We start from the raw sequence: 27,510 nt of genomic DNA, 5'->3' as shown, positions 1-27,510 counted from the left end.
AAGGCAAACATGCAAATTAGATATCCCTTTCTACTAATTTTATCTATTTCAAAATATTCTACAAAAGAATTTTTGTTTTGAATGCCTGTGTTTAATCACCATTTGCTGTTTATCGGTCTATGTATGACACATTTCCTCATTCTTTTATTTGATTTGCATTGTGATTTGAGTGATGGATAGGAACAAAATGATCTTAGGGTACGGATGCTTAAGTGCTAGAAGATTGCACAAAAAGTGTAAATATTAAGTTCCCAACTAGTTGAAAAAGGATTACAAACTCATATCCTGTTTAAATTAATTAATTCAATATTAAACGATATATGTATAGCATAATAACTTAACCGTTATGTGTCAGCTATTTTTCTAAAAACAGAACACTTACCCCGCTCATTCAAGCGTACCACTTACCATATACACATGTGTATGTTTTACGTATTCTAAAAGGAAGTTTTAAATGTATTCTCAAGTTAGTTTAGTGAAGGTGTGTTGAATAATATGGTTGTAATTTAAAACTCTGAAGCTTAATCATGGTATTAGATACAATAGTCTGGACCTAGCGCAGGTAGGAACGTATTATTGCTGTAATATGAAAACGCCTTTATTTATCATGTACTTTAAATCGTTTATGTGATTTAGGTAAATGTATCATGCTCACTGAACATGAAACTGAAGTTATGGCGCTTTTTAATTCCCACTTCTAAAATTAGAATTGAAATTCCATGAATGCGTATTGGTACTGGTATGTTTATATAAAGAATGAGTTTATACACAGATTTCACTTAATAGTTACATGTACAGTAAAACACCGCTCGCTCGAGGTCGCAAGGGGATGAGCAAAATGCTCGAGTTATCCATGGTTTCGAGCGATCCAAACATTGACCAACATACAAGGAAAACTAAAGTGTCATCGGGACCGTTTGCAGAGTAAACGGTGATGCGTAATAATAACAAACTTGTGACATTTGCAAAAACAAACGTATTACAAACGTTATCTATCGATAGACGTTTCAATATGTAATTTGTAAATGGCACATGTGAAGAAACAACTAAGACTTTTTTATTTTTATTCATCAACAAGTGCATATCATAATTATCGTCTCAATTTTATGAAAAGCTATATTATTTCCTTCATTTGCATGCAAAACACTGCTGATTAAAATACTAAAATCTCATAACTATCTTCTCGATCCCGCAGAAAAGATGCTTTAAGTAATCAGTAATTGATCGATATTTAATCAATAAAACTTTTCTTTAAGCTTTTATTTATAATTAATCTCATCATAAGATCAAATATACCAACAAACAAACATTTAAGATAGTCTGGGAATAGACTACGCAATTCTCACGGTGTGTGAAAATGTTTAATTAACCGACACATTCTGACCGCCGAAGGTGCGAAAAATTTTGACATCTCTGCTCGAGTTATCAATGCTCGACCCAGCCATGGTAATATCACATAGAAAATAGAAGGAAATCGGCCGGGACCACATGAATTGCTCGAGTGAGCCCGGGTGCTCGAGTCATCGATGCTCGAGCGAGCGGTGTTTCACTGTATATAACATAGTTGATGCTGACATAACCCATTATATTATATATTTTAGAATAAAACAAAGGAGAATGGCACTCGTCTTAAGTACAGTAGTATTACTTTTGACGCTTTTCACAGATGCTGTGCTAACTGGTGAGTTAACATTTGCTACAAATATCAACTTTAGCAAATGAAAGCAAATGCCTGTATTGTGTCCGTTACAATATGAACGACTTGCTTTGGTGAGACAAAGGAAAAAGGGCAAACGCATGAAAAACAATGCAACTGGTTGGAAATTGTCATGAAGTGTATTTGAGACTTTTAGTCAAATCACTCGGATAAGAGCGCCATTCCAGAGCTGTCTTATATAATTCTTATTGTATTTTTATACGTTTAGAATATTATATAGGTCAATATGAATTAACGGAGTATATTCATCTACAGATTCTCGTTTGCTCTAGATCTATAAAAATATTGAAATAATATAAGATATCTTAAGTATAATCTTACTCTATTATTTTTACGTCAGACGTTCAAAACATAGACATATATTTTGAGTGGTTAAACGTTATGAATATTATAAAGTTATATATTTAAAAATTATTCAAATATGTCTTTAGAATGTTCTGCTGGCTGCACTTCCTGTTCCGGCTCAACATGCTTAAAATGTGAATCGCCATATTATTTATCCGATGGCTCCTGTTTTCTATGTCCAGAAGACTGCTCTAGTTGTAACGGGTATTATAACTGTACTTCGTGCAAACCAGGTAAATGGGGTTCAGAAAACCAATGCCGGTATACCTGTGTAGATAATTGTTATAATAAGGAATGCCAGTATGACACTGGCATTTGCGTTCAGTGTAAATCTGGGTTTTACGGCCTACAGTGTCAACGTGACTGTAGTGACTGTGAGGATGATCTTTGTGATTTACGTAGATGCACGCGCGGATGTAAACAAGGATATTACGAGTACAACACTGAATATGTATCAATATGTCAAACATGTCCGACAGATTGTAGAAATTGTAGTGACGCAAGCATATGTCGTGTTTGCAATGACGGTTTTCATTTGTATCAATTTCATTCAAATGAAAAGGATTTTGTTCATTGTTTAAGCTGTTCTTTAGGATCAAGCTGTTCAAAGTATTGCGTCATTCAAAACTGTAATCAATGCGAAGTCCATGATGATATTTTGGTGTGCACAGATTGCCGTGAAGGATATAGATTTAATGGCAAGACATGCATAGTTAATGCAATAGGCTGTTCTCAAAAATATTCCTCTTATTGTGATGACGATGGAATATGTTTAAGAAATTGTAGTGCTGGATGGACGGGTGAAAAATGTTCTGACCAGTGTTCTGATAAATGCATGACATGCGATAAAAGTAATAGGGACATTTGTCAACAGTGTAAAGGTGACTTTTACACTATTAATTGTACTGCCGCATGTACTCCGTCATGTATCACAGTAGAAGGTAAACAAACGTGTAGACTAAATGATGGATATTGTTTGAATGGATGTGAACACAATTTTTGGGGTTCTTTTTGTGACCAGCCCTGTCCTAACGGTTGTATTGAAAACGGTTTAACTTCGATATGTGAAAGAAGCAACGGAACATGTAAACATGGATGTAAGGACGGAACACGATGGAGACAAATGCGATACTACTGTTACAAGCAAAACAACGATAGTGTCTAAAGGTAAATATATTATGTACAAAAGAAAATACAATTTATTTATGTCGATTGAAATCCTACTCTTAAGAGTGGTGCATAATTCAACAGACGTTAATACGCTATACTGATTTAAGTGAGTAAACAACAGAATGTGTTTTGCACATATCTTATAGAATGTATATTGATTGATACTGGAAAATGTCAGATATATATATCAACACAACATTTCTTAATTATACCTTTAACCATTCCTGACAGAATATTTATTGATACTGGAAACTTTTCTATATAGGTATCAGTAAAATTGGCCTACATTTCTTTCTCTGTTTGAAGAAGATATCACTGATTATCGTGTTATATGTTTTATTACCATACTTATTTTTCATTTATTTTCTTTTGAAAACACAAGTGATCGTAAGAGATAAGAAAATGTTTTGAAATCAACATTATTATTCACAGCAGCAGCGGCAACGCAAACACAAATATCTAAACAGTATGAGTGTAAAGAATATGGTGACTACAAAAGCATTTTCATTGGAGGCTTTTTCTCAGTGTCTATAGCTGTTGCAGTTACTACAGTTGCATTATACAAACTAAGGCGACGGTGGAGTATAGACATTTGGAATTCGAATTCAAAACAAGACATATTCAAAAATTCTAATACCATATACCCTTCCACGGAAAGAAATACGGAAATTTAGAATCCATGGAAATAGCTGCCTTTATTTATTCAATGTGTGTAACACGTTCGTGTAATCTTAAGGAGGTAGGTTACCTTCATATTTGTATGTGCGCATGTCCAACCGGAAGCTAACGTGACGATTTACGACGACGTTTACGACAAACTAAATGTGTTTGTATATTCATTCTTCTGAAAACAAATCATGAACCTGTCTTCGATCTGATGCTGTATGGCTTAATAGTGCAGAAATAATGAATAAATTGCCGAAGAAACGCTTCAAAACAATGTTGCCTTAAAATGACGTCATTGACGTCATGACGTAACGTGTCAGTTACCGCGCAAAATTAATAGCTTTTATCTTGAAAGTACGTAATTCTGTGCATTTTCTTTATTTTAACTATTTTCAAATAACCATTATTTGCTGAAATATTTTTTATGAGTCTGTTGCTCTGAATAATAATCAATATTTTGCTTCTTTTATGTAGTTATATTGAAATGTTATGCGGAATGTAAGAAAATGGTCAATGGTAACCAATGTTATTGGAATACAGTTGGGTGAAAGGTTACTTGTTACGGCCATTTTCAAATAAAAAATCTAGCAGTTTGATTTGTAATACCTACTTTTCAGGTTCCGTTGATAATTTGTTACTTATATACTTAAATTAAGACCTAAAATTGTTCAAATTTCAGTAGAAGATTGTGGTTTCTTGAATTAAATTGATGTTACCATGGAAACGAAGCCCGTGATCTATATATCTAAATGTAAAATTCAAAAGCGTTGACACTGGTCTATTTAAGAAACCCAGCTTCGGCTTTTTATTTTCATTTCAACAATATCCATCAGAATAATAGCAGCATGCTGAACGATTTTTCCATGAAAAATGCCAGACGAGGTGTACTGCTGTGAGTATTCTTAGCTGTGAAATTTGTTTGAATAAATGCAAATAACACGAAAATATAACTTACATTAGAAATAATATGTTTTAAAGCTACATTAACTAGAAAGATAATCTTATTCAATATTTTTTAATAAGAAATTACGACAAAAAGCAAGATATAAGCTATTTTAAACATCTCTGTTGCCATGGTTACTTTAAACTTTGAGAAAAATAGGGTACCATGTAAAGTGCTTGGTATTTTGCTGATAATATTACCCAAATATTCCATGTTGGTCATTAACAGAATGGCACTGAAGCCGTCGAAAACCCGTATTTTTATACATAGTTGTTTAAAAATGAGAGAAAATGCGTTACCATGGAAACACGAGCCCCGCGACATATACATTTTAAGTCTATATTAGAAAGCTAACGTGCATACTAGTAAAATTATCAATTATGCAGACTTCCACGGATATCAGTGAAACTAAATTACACTGAAAAGTGTTAAATATCCGTATTTTCCTTCTTCTTTCAATATGAAATACCTTTGGAGGGTCATGTTCTTCAAACCTGGATAAAAACTGAACTTGAAGAGACAGAGACAAGCGAAATTGAGATTGTAGCAGTTAAAACTTCATATTAGACGAAATACAAAAAAATGCTGCGGTTCAACTAATTTGAATTTACCCTTGTAACAAGGTAACCTACCTCCTTAAATGTTACTGAAAACAAAATAATGAAATATTGCTTTTCGTGGAACATTTAGTTTCAGGATTTCAATTATAAAATAGAAAATGTGGAAACTTCACAGGCCGCTCAACACGACAAACCCTCAGTCATGACCGTTGCTCTGGCAATTCTGGTTTTAGCTTGTGCATTTTTGAATAATCTTACACAAGTATTTTTATGATGTTACTTTAGATAAACATACTTTGCCATCATTATATATACATAGTATACTTCAAAAAAATCCCCTTTCAGCACGCGTTAAGATTTTAAATCCAAATAGTAATAAGTTTATCCTAATATTAACAATAGGTATATTACAAAGAAGTTAAAGTCACGTCAAGATTCAAACAAGAGTTTTGAGAGGCCCACATATTATAATGAGGATGTTGGTCAAACAGTTGAAATACCAGAAGCGACTAACAGAACTAATTATGAGAGTCTCGGCAATACCAGGAAAACGGACAATGTTTGCAATGGTATGAGAGCTTTTGAATTAATTTAATAGTGAATATTTTCCAGCCAGTAAATGTTTGTAAGGAATATAGCAGTTGTTATGTACCTAGAATGTATCAATATTCTGAGCCTTGCAAAAAGGTGCCGTTTCTCTTGACAAACAAATATTACGCCAAAATTTATAAAAGGCTTTTTAACAGATACACAAAAAATTTTTTGTAGAAGGATATATATGCACTACTAAAAATGACTGTTTTAAGATGAAAACATTGTATATGTAATGTCGACAAAAGTCATTGGGGAGAAAGAAAGAAATTACAAAGACTGAATATTGTCTGATAAGACTAAAAACATTTCAAAGAACACTTCACTTTGACAGTTTTCAAGCGTATCGTAATAACCATAATTAAGAAAAATGATAATGATGATAAAATATCAATATTTATAATGATAATAATAATAATAATAATAGCAATAGATTGTTTTCAGACTTTCATTAATTAAAAGTCAATGTACAACTCTCAGTGATCAATACAGATTGAAACAATGGAAATGTTTTCACCAATATTGAAGTTGATACTGACGTTTATTGTATGTATTTTTCAGATTTAGAAACGACAACAGTACAATAATATGCCTGATTTTGCAACATGTGATTCATAAACTCTACGACAACAGCAAGTGAATTCGAGGAAGCTAAAGTAGGTTGCGTTAGATCGATTTTTTTTTGTTGGGTTTTTTTTTGTTGGTGTCGCACCGACACAATTAAAGGCCATATGGCGACTTTCCAGCTTTGATGGTGGAGGAAGACCCCGCGTTAGATCGATGGTATACAAAAGTGCCCGCTTGTGTCTAAACTATTAGGGGCACCTTGACCTTCCTCCACCATCAAAAGCTTGAAAGCCGCCATATTACCTATAGTTGTGTTGATGTGGCCTTAAACGCACAAAGATATTGACAACATACCAAGTATCGAAAAAGAAGAGTTGTTCAATGTATATTCTTCAACATTTCAATTTTGTCAATATTATTTCATTTACATAATTATTGTGGTCAATATTATACATTGTTTTAAATATTTTTAATGTTTTTATGCAATGTCATATATTGTGTCATATATTGTAAGGAGGAGTTAATATTAAAGTGGAAAGAAACCCAGCATCCACATGTATATAATGGATTTCAAAACGCTACATAGTGTTGACCTTGAATTTAGTCTGTTTCATATCACCTATATGAATTTTTATGCAAATACGTGACATTTATTGTGAAAAAAATCTTTTCATTTTGATCTATGTCTATTTTTTTTAAATTAAATGATAATTTTGTCTGTATCATGCATTTAAAGAATGCAATAATCTTCGTGACAACGTAAATACTGTAATGATATAAATCAGATAAAATATCACATAAAAATGTTTTTCGTCTAGCATGAATCTGTTTCATGACATATCTACTAAATATTTATGTTAGCTTTCTTTTAGGTCATCGTTTAGCTTGATGTATTTAGAGCTTATAATAAATGTTAAATAAAAATTACTTTCTTCCAATTGGTCTTACCTGCTGTACGTTGGTGGGCCGGTGGTCTAGTGGTAACACGCTTGACTGTCAATCCAGAGGTGTGGGGTTCAAATCCCTGTCCAGGCACTGGGAATTTCTGAGATGCTCTTGAGAGTCTCCCACCTATCCAAGAGGCCTGTACTGGTTCTTCCCAGGAAAGACGGCTACGCGTGTATCGGTTCTATACATCCGGCACGTTAAAGAACCAGACTGTCTATTCGCAAAGAGCTAGGCTAATTTAGCAGAACAGGCCTGTATCTAAAAGGATTTCACTCTATCTGTTCTGTGGGCGTTATCTCACTATGTCCCTCTGGTCAGATCGCTCTGTGTTTGTATTAGTGGAGGATGAATTTCGCGTCCTGTGGGGCTGCGTTTGCTATATTGTAAAGCGCCTTTAAACGTGTTTATCATGAAAAGGGCGCTACATAAATCTGGTATAATAATAATGATACGTTATTTCATATAGGATTGTTTTGTTTATTATGTTAATATAACCTTCAGTAGAATCCGAAAATGATAAGCATTTCTGTTCTTCTTTGTTTTCGTTTTTCATTTCATATTGTTGACTTTGTTTTAGATAACACGTATAATATTTAACTATAATTTTCCAGATTCGAGAACTTTTTTTAAGAGACAGATCATTATACTAAAACTTTCATGTTCATGGTTCATAACACCTTGTACAACAAGGCAATATAATTACACATTTACTTTCCAAACTTCATTTTTATCAGACCTTCAAAGTTATTCCTGAAAACGTCTCTTACCTTTATAATGTGTATATTTATCATATAATTATGCATGATAAATACAAATATCAAGCTGATCATTTTTATGATACATGATGCCTCACTGACTACCGCTAGAGAAGCTCATATTCATATTAGTTGGGTTTTTTCGGGTATAAAGTTATCTGGTCTTTGATAATGAATATCTAGTATCTGTAAAATTCATGATGTTAAAGGATAAGTAAATTGACATGGATTTCAAGTTATGAAAGTTTAGTTGATTTTTATGTTACAAACTGCTTATTTAGATGACGCTGCTGTAATTAAAAACGTTGGTGTTGTGTTGTCACATGTATAGCTTTAACAGTTTACATTTAGTGGCGCTCATGTAAATAAATAACTTGATGATGTGTGGGTTTGTCGGATAATAGCTCTTCAACACAATATTTTAAGGCACGCCTACTTCTGACGAGAAATACATATGATAACTATTTTAATTTACGATACATTGCGAACTAAGCGGATGAGTTTATTATTTTTACTTCTTTTAATATTCGTGTCTGATATAACGCGTTTGGCTTCCACAAACGGACGCGTATAGGCCATTACTAAAACCAGCTATTTCATTTTATTCGCAGTGAAGATATAAGACCTACTTCTTTAATAAATGAATTAAATACCATCTGCTTTTTAAACGGCTTTTATTACAATTTCATAGGAGATGCATCAAATTGTTCCTACTGAGTAAATGGTTCTAATACATTTCTAAAACAAACGTACCTTACTTTCATTTTAAAATACTGTAATGGCAACTGCAGTTTGCAAAAGACGATGATCTAACACTTTCGCCTATGAATAATTCATATTAATTTCTGTCAAACACAACTTGAAATTTATTTCAGACTTGGGCCTCTGTGGCTAAGTGTTTAAGGTATCTGTCTTTGAATCATTTGCCCTCTTCGCTGGGGGGTCCGAGGCCCCGTTTTGGGTATAGAATTATTTCATGTTAGAAAGCGATCTTGCTCGCGTACGCTTGGTTCTAACCAGGTTTCAGTTTGTGCCTAAAATATTGCTCGAAGAGGCACCTGGGGTCTCCTACACCATCAAGAGTTGAAAAAGTCGTAATATGACCTAAATTTGTGTCGGTGTGACTCTTAAACCAGCGTAAGTGTTTTAGATGTGTAGTTTTTATCATCCAATTGCAGTTTTGAAGAAATGCTTTGCAACTTCCTGTTTCAAGTCAGTAATTTTGAATGGAAATTTATAATATAAAACGAGCTTTAACCATAACCCTAGTGATAAGAAATAAGCTTGCGTGTACAATTAGTATTATTAATGACTCGTGATACATACAAATATTCAAAAACTGTGTTTTCTCTTTGTATAGAGGGAAAATGGTGCCACAGAAACACCAAGGTAAAGATGTACATCCAAACTTTCATCGATGCGTTGTTTAAGTAGTTTTTAGGACATTGAGTTTTACTAAGAAAAGAAAACAATTCAGAAATTAAATAATAAAATGTTCACAAACGACAATACTGATATGATCTAAACAGAATTTCGTGTTTTACAATTTTTTATAAAAATTGCTATGTTCGCTTATTCCATTGCGTAAAATAATAGATGAAATAATAGAACTACTCAATGCATAACAAATCAAACTGTAAATTTTAAGTAAAATACGACAAACTTAAAATATAAGGAATAAAATACGACTGTTATAAAATTCATCGGTCTAAAATCATAATGACATTTAGGATATTTCTAAGGCAACCATAGGAAAATACAAGCCCTCGTATATATTTCAAATGATTTAAACATCTCATTGTCAATGTCTCTCACATGTGACTTACAAACAAGACGATCAATTTCAAAGGCCCAGGTTATCAGTTCACTGAACGTCATGTACCAGAAAATAACACATTGAGAAAACAATAAATTCACATAAAACATAGTGCTTAGACTTTCATCCTAATATAGCATTTTGAACACACTTTTGGGTAAAAGCTAGTATTTGACTGCATAAATTTATCGCGTGCATTTCCCATCAATTTATTTTTCTGTGCGAAACAATAGAGATGACGATGTTCTGCATTTTTCGTGTGTTATTTGTTTCGAACGGTGATACGAGTAGGGGGTTGTGGCAACAAAATTATCTTAAAGGTATACTTGACCGATATTTCATATTCGAATATATGAACAGTTATTGATATAATTTGTATTAACTTGACATTAACTAGTTCATGTGTAACAGTACTATGCATGAGGGTTTGAAATAGTACGCACTTGATACATGTTTAGCTAGAGTTATTGGCCTTTATACAGCTGGTTCCGCTTCTGTTTATAAGCTAGTCACAAACTGAGTTGATATTTGTTGTGTCTGTAAAATTGATATTCATTTATCTATAGCTTTTCTGGAAATGCTGTTAAAATGAACATAGTGTGACCAGAATTACTGCCCTTGATTTTGTTAAGCATTTTTTGCCGATAACTGTCATATAAACGTATATAAACTTTAGTTTATAATTTATACAAATGCTTATAAAACAAGTTATTGACTTCCTGCAAATTCAGTTAAAATCTTCTCAACAGTGTTATTGCCCTTTAATAAGTTACTACATGTTTTGTCCTTCAGGTGTCTTATATTTGTAAAGGTTGATAGCGTTGACAGTGAATGTTTGCATTTGGTCATAGCTGCGTCCCTGTAAATGGTATTAAGACAAATTTAGCATTATCAAAGTTGCACTTGATTTAGTTAGAATAATCATTTTGCTGATATCTTTGATGTAGTGTATAACTTTAAGATACTATATAATAAAAATATTATATTTCTATTAACTTGAGGAAGCTTTTCTGGCAATAGTCAGACTCTGCCTAGAATAATTGTTCTTTGATTAACTTTTGTCACATCATTATATGTTAAGCATCATATAGCATTTTCGCATCTGTATTATACTAATTTTTTTGCAAATGCAATGTTTATAGATACATATCATGACAGTTTACACTTTCATATCTGTATATACTTCATAATGATACTTGTGTTGATGCAATGTTTCTAGATATGTTATATGTCATGACAGTTCACACTTTCATATCTGTATATACATGTACTTCATAATGATGCAATGATTCTAGATACAGGTTATATATCATGACAGATTAAACTCTCATATCTGTATATAGCATATAATTCATAATGATACTTGTGTTGATGCAGTGTTTCTAGATATGTTATATGACATGACAGATATGTTATGTCATGACAGTTTACACTTTCATATCTGTATATACTTCATGACGATACTTGTGTTGATGCAATGATTCTAGATACATGTTATATATCATGACAGATTGCACTTTCATATCTGTATATACTTCATAACGCTACTTGTGTTAATGCAATGTTAAACTTTCCAGATTCATGCTATATATCATGAAAAAAAAAAAAAAAAAAAAAAAAACTTTTGTCACATCTCCCAATTTTCTGTCATACCCGTTTCATAGTGGATAACTATTCTATGTATCTACTTTTTTGAAGATTAGAATTATATATCCTGCTTACTCGAGCAGAGCCATAGCAGCAATTATGTTATGCGCACATGTATGCATTTAAGGAGGAAGTTTTAGATACAGTAAACTTGTTTATCTAACAAATGAAACATTTGGCTATTTAAAAACAGTTTTCATATTACTAAGGCGTGACTATTATCTGGATCTAGCTAAGGTAGGAACATAGTAACATTGTATGTGAAAACGCTGTTAAATATTTTATGTGTAATAAAAACATTAAGATTTATCCATTATGCTATTTAACTTTCGTAATACTTAAAGGACACTTTGTAATCAATAAAACCAAAGCGCTAAAATTACTGATAATGGCTGCAAAAGATGCTAATCAATTTGTAAAATACTTTAAAGAACTTGACGTATTAGGAATTCTTACTTTAAATCAGAATAACAAATGTTTTTTTTCTTGCAAAACATTCTGTTTCTGAAATCTCTTCATAATAAATGCATTCCCCTGCACATACACACTGATTTGTCTTTGATAGATAGTTTTGGTTTTTATTCGATTATTCTGAATGATAACTGCAACAAAAGTTACATCAGATAGTTTTTACTATAAATAAGAAGAAATAAAATACCTTTTCCTCCAAATCAAGCAGCCTTTTAAATTTCATTCAAATGCTAATGAACACTGCGTGTCGATGATTATATATGTAGCTTTGGTTTTCATGAGACTATTTTGAAACAAAACACAACAAACGTGTGCCGCAATTTTACTTCAGGATGTCAGTCCTGCAGCCAGTACATGTCAGTCAGATATACAATAAAAAAAGTGGAGATACAAAAATCTTCATACGAGACACACCAAAATCCGTTATATATAAAAGCAGGTTTTGCGGATGTGCTGGACAGATTGCCTTACAACTTTTGTTTGATCGCGAAAAAAAAATTCGAAAAGTGGGTAACTGAAAAAAAACCCATCTTTTTAATGTTGATACAGATTTTTCTAGAAATCAATAAGCTGAAGAGAAAGAGCAAACAAATCATTTTTAAAACAGTTTGGTTGTACAAATATTTCTCTTGATGAAAATGTAACAGTAGTAGGAATTTTTAGTCCTCAGTTCAGGAACTGTTAAAATTAAATTAAAAAGCACGTAAAAAGATCCAATATCTAACACCACTGTCAAGACATTTAAATATTTATGACATTTTTTCTTCATTTTGAGAACATTTGGTACGAAAGGTTTAACCATTTATCGGAAATGTTGATACGAATATTCTTTTGTAATAACTTCGTGTAAAATAATTTTGACCAATTTAAAACTGTTGCAATAAAATATCATGAGTTTATGTTACATTTAGCAACAAGTGTTTGACATAGTTATGTAAATACAGGTATTTATCATACATAAATCAATTATTTTGCAATGATTATAGAAAATAACAGGGGCTTGTTTATCAGCGACACTATAATCGCCAATTTTTCATCTTAGATTAAAGTTTAAAATGTAGTTAAACCTCTTAAAAGTTGATCAAATCAATTTCCGGAGCACTTGCTTCAGAAAAGCATAAGTCAGTTTGTCACGAACCCAAAACATGTAAGGCGGAAGCATGATCCGTCCATGATCTGGCTTAGTCAAACCGAGCGATATATTTAACATATTCATTTGTGTTATGTTGAGCGACCTGTGAATTTCACATTTTTATAGGTTATTAGATTTGTGTCGAGAAATATGCATGTGTTCTGCAGCGGAAATATTGCGCGACTTTAGGAGCGCAATATTATTCCGCGAAAGAACGTGTGCATATTTCTCGATGCAAATCTAATAATCTTTTTATTACATATCCTTTTACATTTAAGATTATTATATAAATGGTCTAAATTTGTTATTAAGCCTGACTGAAATTGAAAATATCGTCGTTAAAGAACTTTTAAACGTGAAGGCATACATGAAACTGGCGTCACAAATGACGTCACGTACCCGATATGAAATTTGAACGTCAATATGGAAAAATATTGACATTTCAGGTTCCATTGAAACTAAACGGAGTTTTTAAATGAGTATGTAATAATTTTGGTCATTAGATACGTGACTGCAGGAACAGAACTCTTTTGTGATACGGTGAATTGGAACAACCGGTCTTTTTTTATACGTGACCATTAATTCGCGTGTTATCATACAGTTGGTTGTTAAAATTAAAACGTAGAATTCAGTTAATGTTGTTTATAGTCGTCGAATTTACATTAAAATGGTTTTAAGGCATATCTGGTAGCACTGCAGAGCTGAAAGTTGTTGAAATAATTGTATTTGTAGAGAGCCTGGAACTATTTTCAGAGTTGTTGTTAGGATGATTTTAAGAACTTGTAGATATGGAAAACTAAGCATTCGTTTTTACACTGTTGGCAGCAGCCACCAAAAAGAAACTGTTATCACAATTTTTAGAAAAGATATTTTGAGTATTTCATAAACTTGTATTTCTGCTCTGACAATTACATATGAACGGGATACCACACTGTAAATATAAAATGCTGTAAAATTCTATAAAAATGACATCCTTTCTTAAAAATGATATTACCTAGGGTTTCATCTGATAAATGTGGCAGACGCAGATTGATACTTTTAAACTTTTTAATAAGTACTGAAATACTAGAAAAATGGAACTTGAAACAAGACGACCAGTGTTACTTTTTATACTTTTTACAGATGTTTTCAAAAGGATCTTTTTACAGATTTAATTAACTATCACAGCAGCAATCTTTAAGTGCCATTTGGCGGCCGTAAAAAGTCTCACCGTACTTGGATTCAGTGTTGTTATATTTTCTGTTCCTTTGGGATCATGGAGTCCATTCAACATATGTTTAATAAGAGTTTCGCTTAAGCCGGTGATAGGGGGCATGAGAGGTGTTGCACATTTCATTACCTCTCATGAACAGACTCAATCAAACCGAGTCAGCTATTATTTTTCTTGGTTGCATTCTTTGCTTTAAAAGGATTTTACAGATTTCATTACATAATCAGTATTTGCTACTGATAGAAAAACTAGAAATATTTAGATTCTATTGTCGATTTCCCAATGTTTTATTTAGACTTATTACTAGTAATGTATGTAGACATCGCATATATTATCGTTGACAAATATTTCTTTTTAGGTTTTAAAATTTGACTACATACCCTATCCACTTAAAGGTGGTCAGTCACATTTAAACAACATTTAATGACATTTTTTACTTTTTGTATATTCTGGTAGAGAATTATTTAAGGAACAAAAAGACCGATTACATAGAGTTAGATTCCTATTTGAAATGTATATTTTATTATTTTTATAAAATTTTGTAATTACTCCCCTTTAATATGAAAGTATATAAAAAGCTGGGTATTTCTTTTTATTTCGATACAATGTCTAGTTTTACATTTGCATTTGATAGACATATCAACTATTGAACAATCTGAACCAAAATGCAAGTTTAAAAGCTGTGTGTAGCTTCTGAATTCATTTATTTCCAATCTATCTTGGTTGCGCAACTAATATAGGCAAAGGGAGGTAATAATGATTTTTCAAACTTGCGTTTCTAAATACATAATTTTTAATGCAAATATTTTACAAATATATTACAATATGTCTAATATTTATACATTTCCTTAGGGAAAGTATGTTTATCAAATTTATACTTATGATAAAATAACTCTATCTTGGTTGGGCAACCAGGATAGGAAAATGAAATTTTAAAAATACCTCCAGTGAAAATCTAATTTGTATTAAGTGTTAAGTGAACATAAATGAGTGTAAATGATCAGATGCTAAAGTTTCGAACAAATCCGTTACATGGCCAAAATCTGATTATCCACCTTTAAGTATAGATATTACCACAAATATGATGTGCACACATGAATGCTTTTCAAAAGGATGTTTTAAACATAATCATAAACTGAACTGAAACTTGTTTAAAGTCTAAGTTTTCAAATAAAAGTTCAGTCGCTAAGGCTTAATTTAAAATTACATAATATTGAACTAGCTCGGGTAGGAACACATTATAACTATTATCTTTTAGAACAACGTTAATATTTATCATTTTCTATATAAAATTAAAACATTTAGGTAAAACCAACATGCTGACTTTAGATTTATAAAACTGTAAGGAAGTGCTTTAATATATTTAACCTATCTGATGATGTTACTTAAAAATAAATTATCACTATTTTAGAAAAGAAGCATTTAACTGTTGATGAAAAATTTGCAATCAAACCGAGTCTGCTGTTGTGTTGCTTGGTTGCGTTCTATGCTTTTATGGTATCTTTTCAAAGATTTTATTACTTATAAAAGGAATTCTAAATTGAAACTATACGAATGCCGGTGTAAACTGTACACTTCAGGCCCGGATCCACACCTATTTGACTAGGGGGGAGGTGGGGGGCACCAGTCTAGAACGAAGACGTCACCGCTGATGCACAAAGCGGCGTCAGTGGGTAGGTATGGGAGTAGAGCCTCTGCCTTTGTAGGGGTCAGGGTCTCCCCTACCCCCTGGAAATTTTTAAATACAGGTATGAAATGGTGGCCTCTGGTGCATTTACTGTTGGTGGTAGTCCCCTAATTTTAGCGGGGTCAGGGGGCTCTCCCCCTGGAAATTTTTGAAACACAGGCATGAAATGGTGGCCTCTAGAGCAGTTTTAGGTCTAAATTTTGAGGTAATGGAGGAGTTACTCCCCTCATGATGGTGGGGAGTGGGGATCAGGGGGCTCTCCCCCTGGTTTTTTTTTAAAGGTGTGAAATGGTGGCCTCTGGTGCGTTTCTTGGTCTAAATTTTGAGAAAATATTATTCATTTGCCAAAATAGTAGGGTGCATCTTTGATGAGTATAGGTCACTTCTCAGCCAACTGGTGGGGGGGGGGGCACGGGCCCCCTCGGCCCGGCCCTGGATCCGGGCCTGCACTTCTATAACTACTAAAGATTTCACATAGTGCTAATCAGCAAAATTTGATTTTATCAATGTTGCAGATGAGTACAAAATGTATTATTTGAAACTATTTTGACTTTCAGGTTGTTAGTAAAACACTGGAAAATGGCACTAGACGTAAGACAACTAGTATTACTTCTGACACTTTTCATGGATGTTGTAATGACTGGTGAGTTATCATTTGCTAGAAATGTCAATATTTTGGACAACGTGTTTAAAGTACTCGACCCGTGTTGACACTAGTCAATTTCAGTACGATTCTTTATCATTATGCGATTCGGAAGTCTTCGAACCTAAATGTAGCCGAATGCGCAAATAACTTTCCGTGAAAACCGAAGAATCTCGAGATCGGATATAGAAAATATGTAATTAGTATCAGAACGGGTCCGCTACCTTGATTTAAAAACCATGGACAAAGAAGAAAACGAAATGGCTGTATTATTACATTTTGCTTTATAAAAAGATTTTATGTCTTTTAACGTTTAGACTGTAAGTAAACAGTGCGGAATGTCACAAAACAAAATTAGTATTTTTCATTGTATTAAGCGCCATGTTTCATTTGTCTGAGAAACAATAGAGAATGGAAAAATAGAAATGTCAATAGTATGGCATCACCCTAGTTCCTTTACAACTTGTTCTATAATAACTTGTATGATGACATCCATCAATGTGACACGACAAAAGACATATACGAAATAATGCGAACTGATTAGAATTTCGTTAGTAAAATATAGAAGGATTTGTACAAGAGAGATAAAAGAAAACATTAATGAACAGACTGAAAATCATGAAAACATTCAAACTTGGGGCAGCATATACGTTTGGAAGTTAATGTATTTGTATAAATAGAATCTTATATAATAGATAAACGTCAATTAATCGAGAATATTTAATTTGTTGGGTTTAACGTCGCACCGACACAATTATAGGTCATATGGCGACTTTCCAGCTTTGATGGTGGAGGAAGAACCCAGGTGCCCCGCCTTGCATTATTTCATCACGAGCAGGCACCTAGGTAGAACCACCGACCTTCCGTAAGCCAGCTGGATGGCTTCCTCACATGCAGAATTCAACGCCCCGATTGAGGCTTGAACTCACATCGATGAGGGGCAAGTGATTTGAAGTCAGCGACCTTAACCACTCGGTCACGGAGGCCCCCAAGAATATTTACTACCACCATTTACACGGGAGGGGATCCAACATATGTATTCCCAAATGGGCACCGCTTAAATTCATATGTTGTGCTTCCGGTAGTACATATGTGGTCAAAATTTCGCAGAAAAACAGGTGAGATTTTTATTTGTGATTGAATTTTGCGGAAATGACATTGTTTTGCCAAAAAATCGCGATGCAGTGCAACCGAGTATACATTAACCAGCACGTAAGTGCATTTACCTTACCTGTATTTGTTGAAATGACAGAGAAAAACTTATCCTCCGTGAAGCGGTATGACTGAAAATTAGCAACATTTTTATCAACAGATGGTAATATGTTGTAATTGCCCTGCGCTTGCTTAAATTTTGCCCTCGAAACCTTCCATATGCAAAACCCCATCCAGAAAAAGAAAATTATGGTGATCACTTTGCTAGAAAAATATTTTTGGGCGAAAACCCGAATGGGATACATATGTTGTGCATGGGCTACATATGTGGTGCATTAGACTCCACAGGTTTTGAGCTTAAATGGTACCTGGATAAAGAAACGAACTGGAATACGTGCCAAGTATATGTCACATTATCCAAAAATTATATACATGTATATAAAAGGGATAACATATTAGAAACGAGCACAGCTTTAAGCTTACATATGATGCTGTAGAACATTTCCACTAAGAAGTCAACGCATCTCTCCTAAATCCGAAGGGGTTTATGTGTGTTGACTTGTGAATGTCGGAAATATGCATGTATAGTTTGGAGTATAGCATATTAGCTGCCGATATGGTCTGCGTAATTATATGTTATTGAACCTAGTGTTCTTTTTGTGTTTGTTTTACTCGTTCATGAGCGCCTCTCTATATATATATCTTCGGCGGTATTTTGCATCGTTAACTGTGGAAATTGTCTGTCTTTGAATCATGTACGTGAACTGAGTTATAGAGCCAAATATCTGTGTCTCAGGCAAAGGACTCGAAAATAAAATGTAATAAATACTTTTGGGTCTGGGATTTCAATTCAGGAGGTAATTTTGGTTTGCCCGATACAGAACTATTGGCCCGGTCGCTCCAGTACATAAGATATTGTGGACCTGGCACTTACTTGTGTTGAACTACGCAGTAACTTCGCAAGCTAGACCTATAAAGTTTGTGGCAATATAGGAGGGAGGATATATTGCAAGGCACTCGGTCAAAAATTGTGTGATTATAACTGAGCATGGTCATTAAATTATGAAATATGTCCTGGGCCATTAATTTGACTAAGTTACCTGCCAGACGCAGCTATGTTCTGTTTATATGACCGAGGACCTTGCAGTATATCCTCCCTCCTATATTTCCACAAACTATGATAGGCCTAGAATGTGGAGTTGTGGCATACATGTAACAACGTAGTTTTACACAAGTAAGTGCCAGGTCCACAAATCACTGGCTGGGCCAGTAGTTCTGTATCGGGCAAACCAAAATACCTCCTGAAACACCCTGACCGTGAAGTATTTATTACATTTTATTTTTGAGTCCAACTTGTCCGAGACAGATATTTTGCTCTATAACTCAGTTCACGGACAGACAATTTCCACAGTTAACGATGCAAAATACCGCCGAAGATATATATTGAGGCGCACATGAACAGGTAAAGCAAACATGAAAAGAACACTAGGTTCAAGAACATATAATTACGCAGACCGTATCGGCAATTAATATACTACACACAAAACTATACATGCATATTTCCGACAGTCACAGGTCAACACACATAAGCAACACATTAACGCCTTCGGAATTAGGAGAGATGCGTTCATTCCTAAGTGGAAATGTTCTACAACATCTAATATAAGCTTAAAGCTGTGCTCGTTTATAAGTTATCACTTTCATACAAATGTAAATAATTTTTGGACTGATATGACATATACTTTGCACGTATTCCTGTTCGTTTCTTTATCCTGGTACCATTTAAGCTCAAGATCTGTGGAGTTCTAGAAAATCTAATGCATCACATATGTAGCCCATGCACAACATATGTATCCCATTCGGTTTTTCGCCCAAAAATATTTTTCTAGCAAAGTGATCGCCAAATATTTTTTCTTCTGGATGGGGTTTAGCATACGGAAGGTTGCGAGGGCAAATTAAGCAGGCACAGGTCAATTAAACAACATATTTCCACCTGTTGATAAAAATATTGCTATTTTTCAGTTATACCGCTTCACGGAGGATACGTTTTTCTCTGTCATTTCTACAAATACAGGTAAGGTAAATGCACTTACATGCTAGGTAATGTATACTCGGTTGCACTGCATCGCGATTTTTTTGGCAAAACAATGTCATTTTCACAATATTCAATCACAAATAAAAATCTCACGTATTTTTCTGCGAAATGTTTACCACATATGTACTACCGGAAGCACAATATATGATTTTAAGCGGTGCCCATTTGGGAATACATATGTTGGATCCCCTCCCGTGATTTAGTTTGCTGACAAAAGAGTTATTCTACACGTTCCCTAAAACTCGAAAACATCTATAAGAAAATGTTTAAAAATGTACAGTAAAATCGCTGAAAATTGGATCTTAGACCCGGAATCCTCTTAAAATCGGACGATTGTTAAAGTCCCAGTTACTTCTATAATGATGATAATGATAATAATAACTCTTTTTTATTCAGAAGGTGACAAATAAAGAGTACATACAATTCTTGCAACTTATTTCTGCTATATGATCAGATCGCGAGTTCACTCCCTGGCCGAGTCATAATAAACACGTTAAAAAATGGTACTAGACGCTTCCTCATTTGACGCATAGCATTTAGATGATGTTTCTAGTGGTCAGTCTGGTGTCAGTATAATGTGACTTGGTGCATATTATGTCACGTGTCTACGGTTTGAATTCCAGTTAGTCAGCACTATAAAGTGGGGCATTGTGCTCAGTGCTTTTCCATTTAAATCATTGTTGATGTCTTTTTGTTTTTTGACTAAAATTTACAGCAACAACGACAACACAAGAACCAACATCTACACAAAGTGTATGTGAAGAAAATGACAGCTACAGAAACAGTTTCATCGATGGCTTCTTTTCAGGGTTTGGAATGGCTATAGCCGTTGCAGCTATTACAGTGATCTTATTTTATTTAAGACGAAGGTAAGTTTAAAAACATGCCATATTTAGAAAATGAAAACATTGTTTGTGCCTAGCCACACATAAATAGTAAGAATACATCCAATTTTACGTCCACGGCAGCGTTTGTCTGTATTTAATATGTATGTTCAACATGTTCGGTTTAACTAAATATAAATTGTGAAAAAAAACAACATTTAAACCTGTTTGGTGTGTTTTTCATGCATACATACATTTCTATTCTGTCTAACATTATGCAAATCAATCATATATGTTCGTACTTTTAGCATAACAGTAGCTTTCGTTCAATTAGCTTGTAACCATAGATTGTTCTCTGATAGTTCCTTCATTTGAATTCAAGAACGGAACAAAGGGGTAAGTTCACTAATGGTCAAAATTTGCCCAATCTCAGAAACAGATAAATTACACATATGTGATAGAGCAATATATATTCCGTTCAAATACCTGACTCATTTCCAGCTCAAAGACATCATAATGGTTGCTATGGCAACAATGCTAACTACCTTAAAATCCGTTTTCACTGCAAAATTGGCATTTAATAATGTGTTACCAAACAACAAACAATATCTGTTATAAACATTAACAACACAACAATGATGAATTGCAAGTTGCTTTGATTTCCATCCTATCTTAGGCTATGTTGCTATGGTAACCATGCATATTTAAGACAAAACATTGTTTCAGTCCTCAATATGACAATAGTAGATGCTCTATACAAAATTAAGCAGACTATAACTTGTCAAGAAATAATTATCAGAATAATTTGTAAAATAGCAGACAGTCAAATAATTTGATGTTGTCATGGTAACAACAATGTCAATTTCATTGAATATTTCACTTAGAGCTAAATTACACGTATTTCTCGATCCTGTGACCTTCAGTACGTGAAGCGGGCGCTCTACCACTGAGCCACATGGACTACCAACAGTTACACGTGTAAAACTAATATATATTTCTAATTGGCTTTACCTATAGCAGTCGTCTGTCATCTCCGACGGAAAAACAATTTGTGTGCATTTTTATATGGTGTTCGTTATTGGGGTATACATTTTATGACATATTGTAAGATATTTTATACTTATTTACATTTTAAATGAAATAAGGGCGATTCCAAAATTAACTGGATGGGGGTGGCGGACGGCAATCGAATTTTTTATTGACGGGTGGTGGGGTCCATCAGAAAATCATAATTATGGGTGGTGGGGTCCATCAGAAAATCATAATTATGGGTGGTGGTCCTCAGAAAAATCGTCTTTAAGGGTGGTGGGTTGATTGTAAAAATATTAAAAATATGGGTGGGTGGGTGTTTGATTACCTCTCTTAATTACTTACGGATATTTTCCTTTCTTATTAACTTGAAGTCGCTACTTTACTGACCGCGATACGCGGAACGCAATTTTGACATCACTGATCTAAAAATATTATCTTTTTTTTTATTTCTGTTCATTAAATATTTCATTTTTCTGTCTAGTTCCCGTTGAATTTACAGTCAGCGTCCTTAATCGCCGAAAGTTTGCCCATCAACATTTCCTGACGTAATAGAATCGTGTCACCGATTATTGACGATATCTCGCACTTGTGTAGAATTCAATAAAATCCGTGAAGACCGACTGATAATTCCATTTTTCCCGCCTTTCATTCACACTCGTGCATTCTGACAAGCACGTGACGTTTGTTATGCCATCAGTTACGGATGTTTCTCATACGCCGTGAAAAGAAATAGAATGAAGCTAAACGAAATCTAGGCAGGACGAAACGAAAACATGCGTGAATTGAGTAAAACAATTTTGCATGAAGATCAGTCGATTTTTTTTTCATGCTTGTACAAATATTTTAAACGGGCGTACAGATTCCACACAAAATCGTATGTTAATAAATCAATGGTACCGATTTCATTACCCGATGCCGACGTAAATAACATATCGTCATCATCCATATTAAGGACATATTTGCCTCGGGTATTTCAATATATTTGTGAAGCACTAGCCGATCTGGAAACCTTTTTTACAAGAAAATGTGGAAGTCGCTGAGAAAACCAACATCATAATATTACAGTAATTCTCGTTTATAATTATGGGAAGTCACTATTGTCGCACACAATCATATTTACTGCAGTATTACGCAAATGTTTTCTTTACTGTTATATGTGGCCTTATATGTAATTGAACTATTTAAACCGTTTCACGCGCGTTTTATCTATCTTTCTGTCGAATTGTTCAGTTAATTCACTGCAAAGTTAAACTGTAAAAATAGTGAACATCAATTTCTTTAAAATACTTTCATGATTTATGTTGAGCATGATTAAAGACAAAAGCCACGTGTTCATTTGATTTGCAAGGCGATTTGTTTGTTTTTTGGGTTTAACACCGTTTTTCAACAGTATTTCAGTCATGTAACGGCGGGCAGTTAACCTAACCAGTGTTCCTGGATTCTGTACCAGTACAAACCTGTTCTCCGCAAGTAACTGCCAACTTCCCCACATGAATCAGAGGTGGAGGACGAATGATTTCAGACACAATGTCTTTTATCAAATCGTCACGGAGAACATACGCCTCGCCCGGGGATCAAACTCACGACCCCGCGATCCGTAGACCAACGCTCTCCTTACTGAGCTAAGCGGGCGGGCGATTTGTAAGGTGAACTTATCTTCTAATAGTTTCCAATCATATTTTGCCCACAGATTAATGCAAATGATAGACAGACTTATCATAAATAAGTGCATTAGTGCAGTTTAAAGTATTAATGACAAAACCAGCATCGTAAAAAGAAAACTTTTTTAAAACTTATTTTACGTGGAAGTAAAATAAATTTGACTTGCGTAATATGTCATATCTTTTCCTAAACATTACCATTCTTAATTATTTCCATTATACGTTAAACAGTATGTGGACAAAAAGATCACGAGTTGTTACTTTAGCGTTTAGCCATTTAAAGGCACTGACCTCCAGATTTTCGCTTAAAGTTTGTTCATATTTTGAATATTAGAACACGAGAGAGAGAGAGAGAGAGAATACATGCTCGAGTTGGGAATCAAACCCGGGCCGCCGCGGCAATAAAAATTCCTGCGGTCCTGACCAATACACCACTGAATATGCACGTAATGGTCGATAAATAAATATAAAGGCAGTTTACCTACACTATACCGATATTTTGAATGGAAAAAATCGCAAAAACAACTAATTCTTAGGTGTTTCTATAACATGATCTGTCAGTATCTAAGTTTTAAAACCTTAAGAAATATAGCAATACTTTTCTGATATCTATTTTTTTCCCCTTTTTTTTGTTGTCGTACGATCGGGAGGTCAGTGCCTTAAAACAAGTTTACTAAAACATGTACTGTGTGAAATCATTATTCTAAAAACGGTTGACAAAATTTCCATAAATCATGTCCAGTTAAATGACAAGTCTTGTCGGCGTCGGGGCATGATACGTGTATGTTTTAATGACTCGACGTGATTCTTCCGAAACCATATTTCTGTAGAAACTGCTAGATCGATATTATACATTTTCGTACATTGTTCGGAAGATTTTCCTTATGTTTGGTTGAACACACCTACATATGTGAACGTTAAGATTGAATTGTGAATAATAAAAGAATGAATATGCGTAAATATCGGACCTTCTTGATAGAACCGGAAGCAGACGTTTCTTCTTTGTATTTTGGCGGGAAAACTGCACGTGCCTTTAATGTTGCTCCTTCGGTAACGACCGCGTGCTTATAGAAAATTACGTATTGGCGTTATATTTTCGCGTCACCAGAAACGTTACTGTGTTAAAACTTGCGTGTAATTGTAAACAAAATGCTCTATAACCAAACGAAAATGCATGCTTTTAAGCTTGAATTTATATCGTGTCTGTAGTTCTACGTCCGTGACAGGCTCTTATAGTATTTTTCATTCGTGTTCTTAATATTATATTTATGTGTTCAACTTTTAAAAATAAAGGATGTTTACGTTTAAACACTAACAGGCATTATTGACGATTGTTTCATCGGTAAACGAACATGTTTTACGGGTGAGCTTATAATAAATTAGGTGGGTGGGGTATAGATATTTTTCCACCTGGAAACGTATTTTATCAAATGTCAGCATCAGCGCATTTGTGTACCAAACTTATACATACACCATTTTGTTGGTATTTAACTAACCTTTCACTGATACAAATATTTGTTTGGTACACGGATGCGCTGATACTGAATTATTCACCTGAACAGTGAAAAATAGCGAAAATTCAGACTTTTTGGCGAACTAGGGTTGGATTGAAGCGATGTAAATATTCACATACTGTGGATAGAACTGATCTATTGATGTTTTTTAGAAGCTCTAAGGTTAGTCTATTTGAAAGAAGACGTAAATGATATCTTTTTAAGTATTTAATGTATTTGAAAATACAGGGCAAAATAGTAGGGTTAGTGAACTTACCCCTTTATATGTGGATGAATTTAAATTATTACAATAATCCAATACTTTATAAACTATCATCTTATGTAAGCACATGCAAATCATGTCTTAACCAAAATGCAATTCATTCATTTATCCTCTAATTACAGGTATATTTCAAAGAAGTTAAAATCACAGCAAGATTCAAATAAGACAATTGAGATGCCCACATATTATAACGACGATGTTGGTCATACAACTGAAACACAAGAAGCGGCTAATGAAACTAATAACTATTAGAGACTCGGCAATACCAAGAACACGGATAATGTTTACAATGGTATGAGAGCTTTTGAATGAATTTGGTAGTGATAGTTGTAAGAAGCATTACAGTTGTTATGTACAAACAAATAATGAATTTATGTTATGAGCCTTTACACTTTCACCATTTAAAGCCAGCCATGCAAAATAGCTACCATTTCTCTTGACAAACAAATATTAAGCCAATAACATATAAAAGGCTTTTTAATAGATACACAGAAATTTTTTAACTTGCTGTTTCAAGATGAATATACTGTATATAGATATGACAATAACGGTCATCGGGGAGAAAACGTTTAATTAGAAAGACTGAATATTGTCTGACAAGACTAAAAGGTTTTCAAAGAACATTTGGTTTTGACAGTTTTTAACAAAAAAGCATATCGAATAATTAAACAAAAACTGATTATAATTAGTATTATACCAGATTTATCATAATAAAATATCAAAAACAATCATAATGATGATGATGATAATGAAATTAATAATAACAACAATAGATTGCGCCAATTGTTTGTGGACTTTTATTGTACAACTTCCAGTGACTAAAACACATTGAAATAATGGAAATGTTTTCATCAATATTGGAGTTGAGACTGATGTTTACTCTTTGTATTTTCAGATTTAGAAACGGGAACAGTGCAATAATATGCCTGGTTTCTTCAACCTGTGAATCTCAATGACAACCGCATTTGCATGTGAGGAGGGAGGGCGGCTGGATCTTTCTCCACAGTCAAAAGCTTGAAAGTCGCCATATTACCTATAATTTAGACATTGTACTAGAGATCAATCAATGACACAAATATTATTTACCTGTATACCTGCATGGCATAAGTTAATAGGAATAATGAAGTTAATGTATGGTTATAAACTTAGTGATAAGTCATTTCATTGTAATGTCAATTGTTCATGGTAAATACTGTAGTTTGTTCTTGTTTTTATATATGATGTGGGATGTGGTACATGTAACATTATATCTAAATTTTGATATTTTTCACTGTGAAAATACCGTATATATTTCACTCTAATATTTCGATCATTCACTTTCCAGACTGAAAACGGACCGACGCGCGATCCTCTGGACAATACGAATTAGCTTTTAAAATATTTTGAAAATTTTAATTCACCTTAAACTTCGACGCTGAATTCCTGCGTGTCTCATTCTAGTATAGCACACACAAAACCAAACATGACCTGCATAGTGCGATCCGTAGACTGCGGAAGCGGATCTGGGATATACAAGCATTACTTTTTAATCGTAAAACAAAATTCAATATTAATGGGGATCTGCCATTTTTACACATTTAAAAAAAACAACAGATAATAAATGTTGAACAAATACAAATGTGTCTACCGCACCGACATTTGATAGATAAATATATACTGATTAAACAAGTCAGGTTTGAAGTTGTGTTACTAGGATTGAGATGTTAAATAGTCACTATATGAATAAACATTTATCAGCTTATACGCAAAAGCAGTTCCCCTTATTATCCTTTGATAAATTATATATTGTCTAAACTGTTGCAGTTAAATATTTCAATCGTGTTTAACTTAATACAGCCTTGTTATCCTGCAAATGTAATTTGTTCACAAAACGGTCATTATAAGACACGAATGAACACGATTAAATTGTCAAGTAAAATGCATTTGTGAATGTTTTCACTTATGGTAGGTTGTACATATGAACGAAAAGCGTAATGATACAGAATACATCATCCCTGTTTTATAGCGTTTTCATTTAAAAAAAATATAAATATGCTTATCTGTATTTCAAACACAATGTCTGCAATACTTTCTACGGTGGACTGCTTTATGGTGCTCGGGTC

General features: G+C 33.6%; 2 protein-coding genes across 2 annotated transcripts in view; both read left to right on the top strand.

The window, feature by feature from the left end:
* The window catches only part of LOC123538959 (receptor-type tyrosine-protein phosphatase kappa-like), a 124,419-nt gene that overhangs the window by 90,475 nt on the left and 6,434 nt on the right, over positions 1 to 27,510 (top strand). The gene's annotated exons all lie outside the window — the stretch shown is intronic.
* LOC128550746 (proprotein convertase subtilisin/kexin type 5-like) lies at positions 433 to 27,303 on the top strand. The gene is made up of 9 exons (XM_053530461.1): positions 433 to 562; positions 1,602 to 1,681; positions 2,149 to 3,229; positions 5,804 to 5,970; positions 6,554 to 6,648; positions 16,783 to 16,868; positions 20,831 to 20,984; positions 25,531 to 25,700; positions 26,304 to 27,303. Exons 2-3 carry the CDS (start codon positions 1,618 to 1,620, stop codon positions 3,225 to 3,227), a joined length of 1,143 nt encoding a protein of 380 aa, XP_053386436.1. The 5' UTR covers positions 433 to 562; positions 1,602 to 1,617; the 3' UTR covers positions 3,228 to 3,229; positions 5,804 to 5,970; positions 6,554 to 6,648; positions 16,783 to 16,868; positions 20,831 to 20,984; positions 25,531 to 25,700; positions 26,304 to 27,303.

This window comes from Mercenaria mercenaria, chromosome 18, assembly GCF_021730395.1.
Source record: "Mercenaria mercenaria strain notata chromosome 18, MADL_Memer_1, whole genome shotgun sequence".
Taxonomy (NCBI): Eukaryota; Metazoa; Mollusca; class Bivalvia; order Venerida; family Veneridae; genus Mercenaria; species Mercenaria mercenaria.
The sequence above is the reverse complement of the archived record's forward strand: the minus strand, read 5'-3'. Positions and strand labels throughout refer to the sequence as shown.

Excerpts from the sequence above, each read along its gene's own strand:
- LOC128550746 (XM_053530461.1), top strand. The coding sequence starts at position 1,618 with ATGGCACTCGTCTTAAGTACAGTAGTATTACTTTTGACGCTTTTCACA. Across the intron at positions 1,682-2,148 it reads CACAGATGCTGTGCTAACTG|AATGTTCTGCTGGCTGCACT; the intron begins GTGAGTTAACAT and ends ATATGTCTTTAG.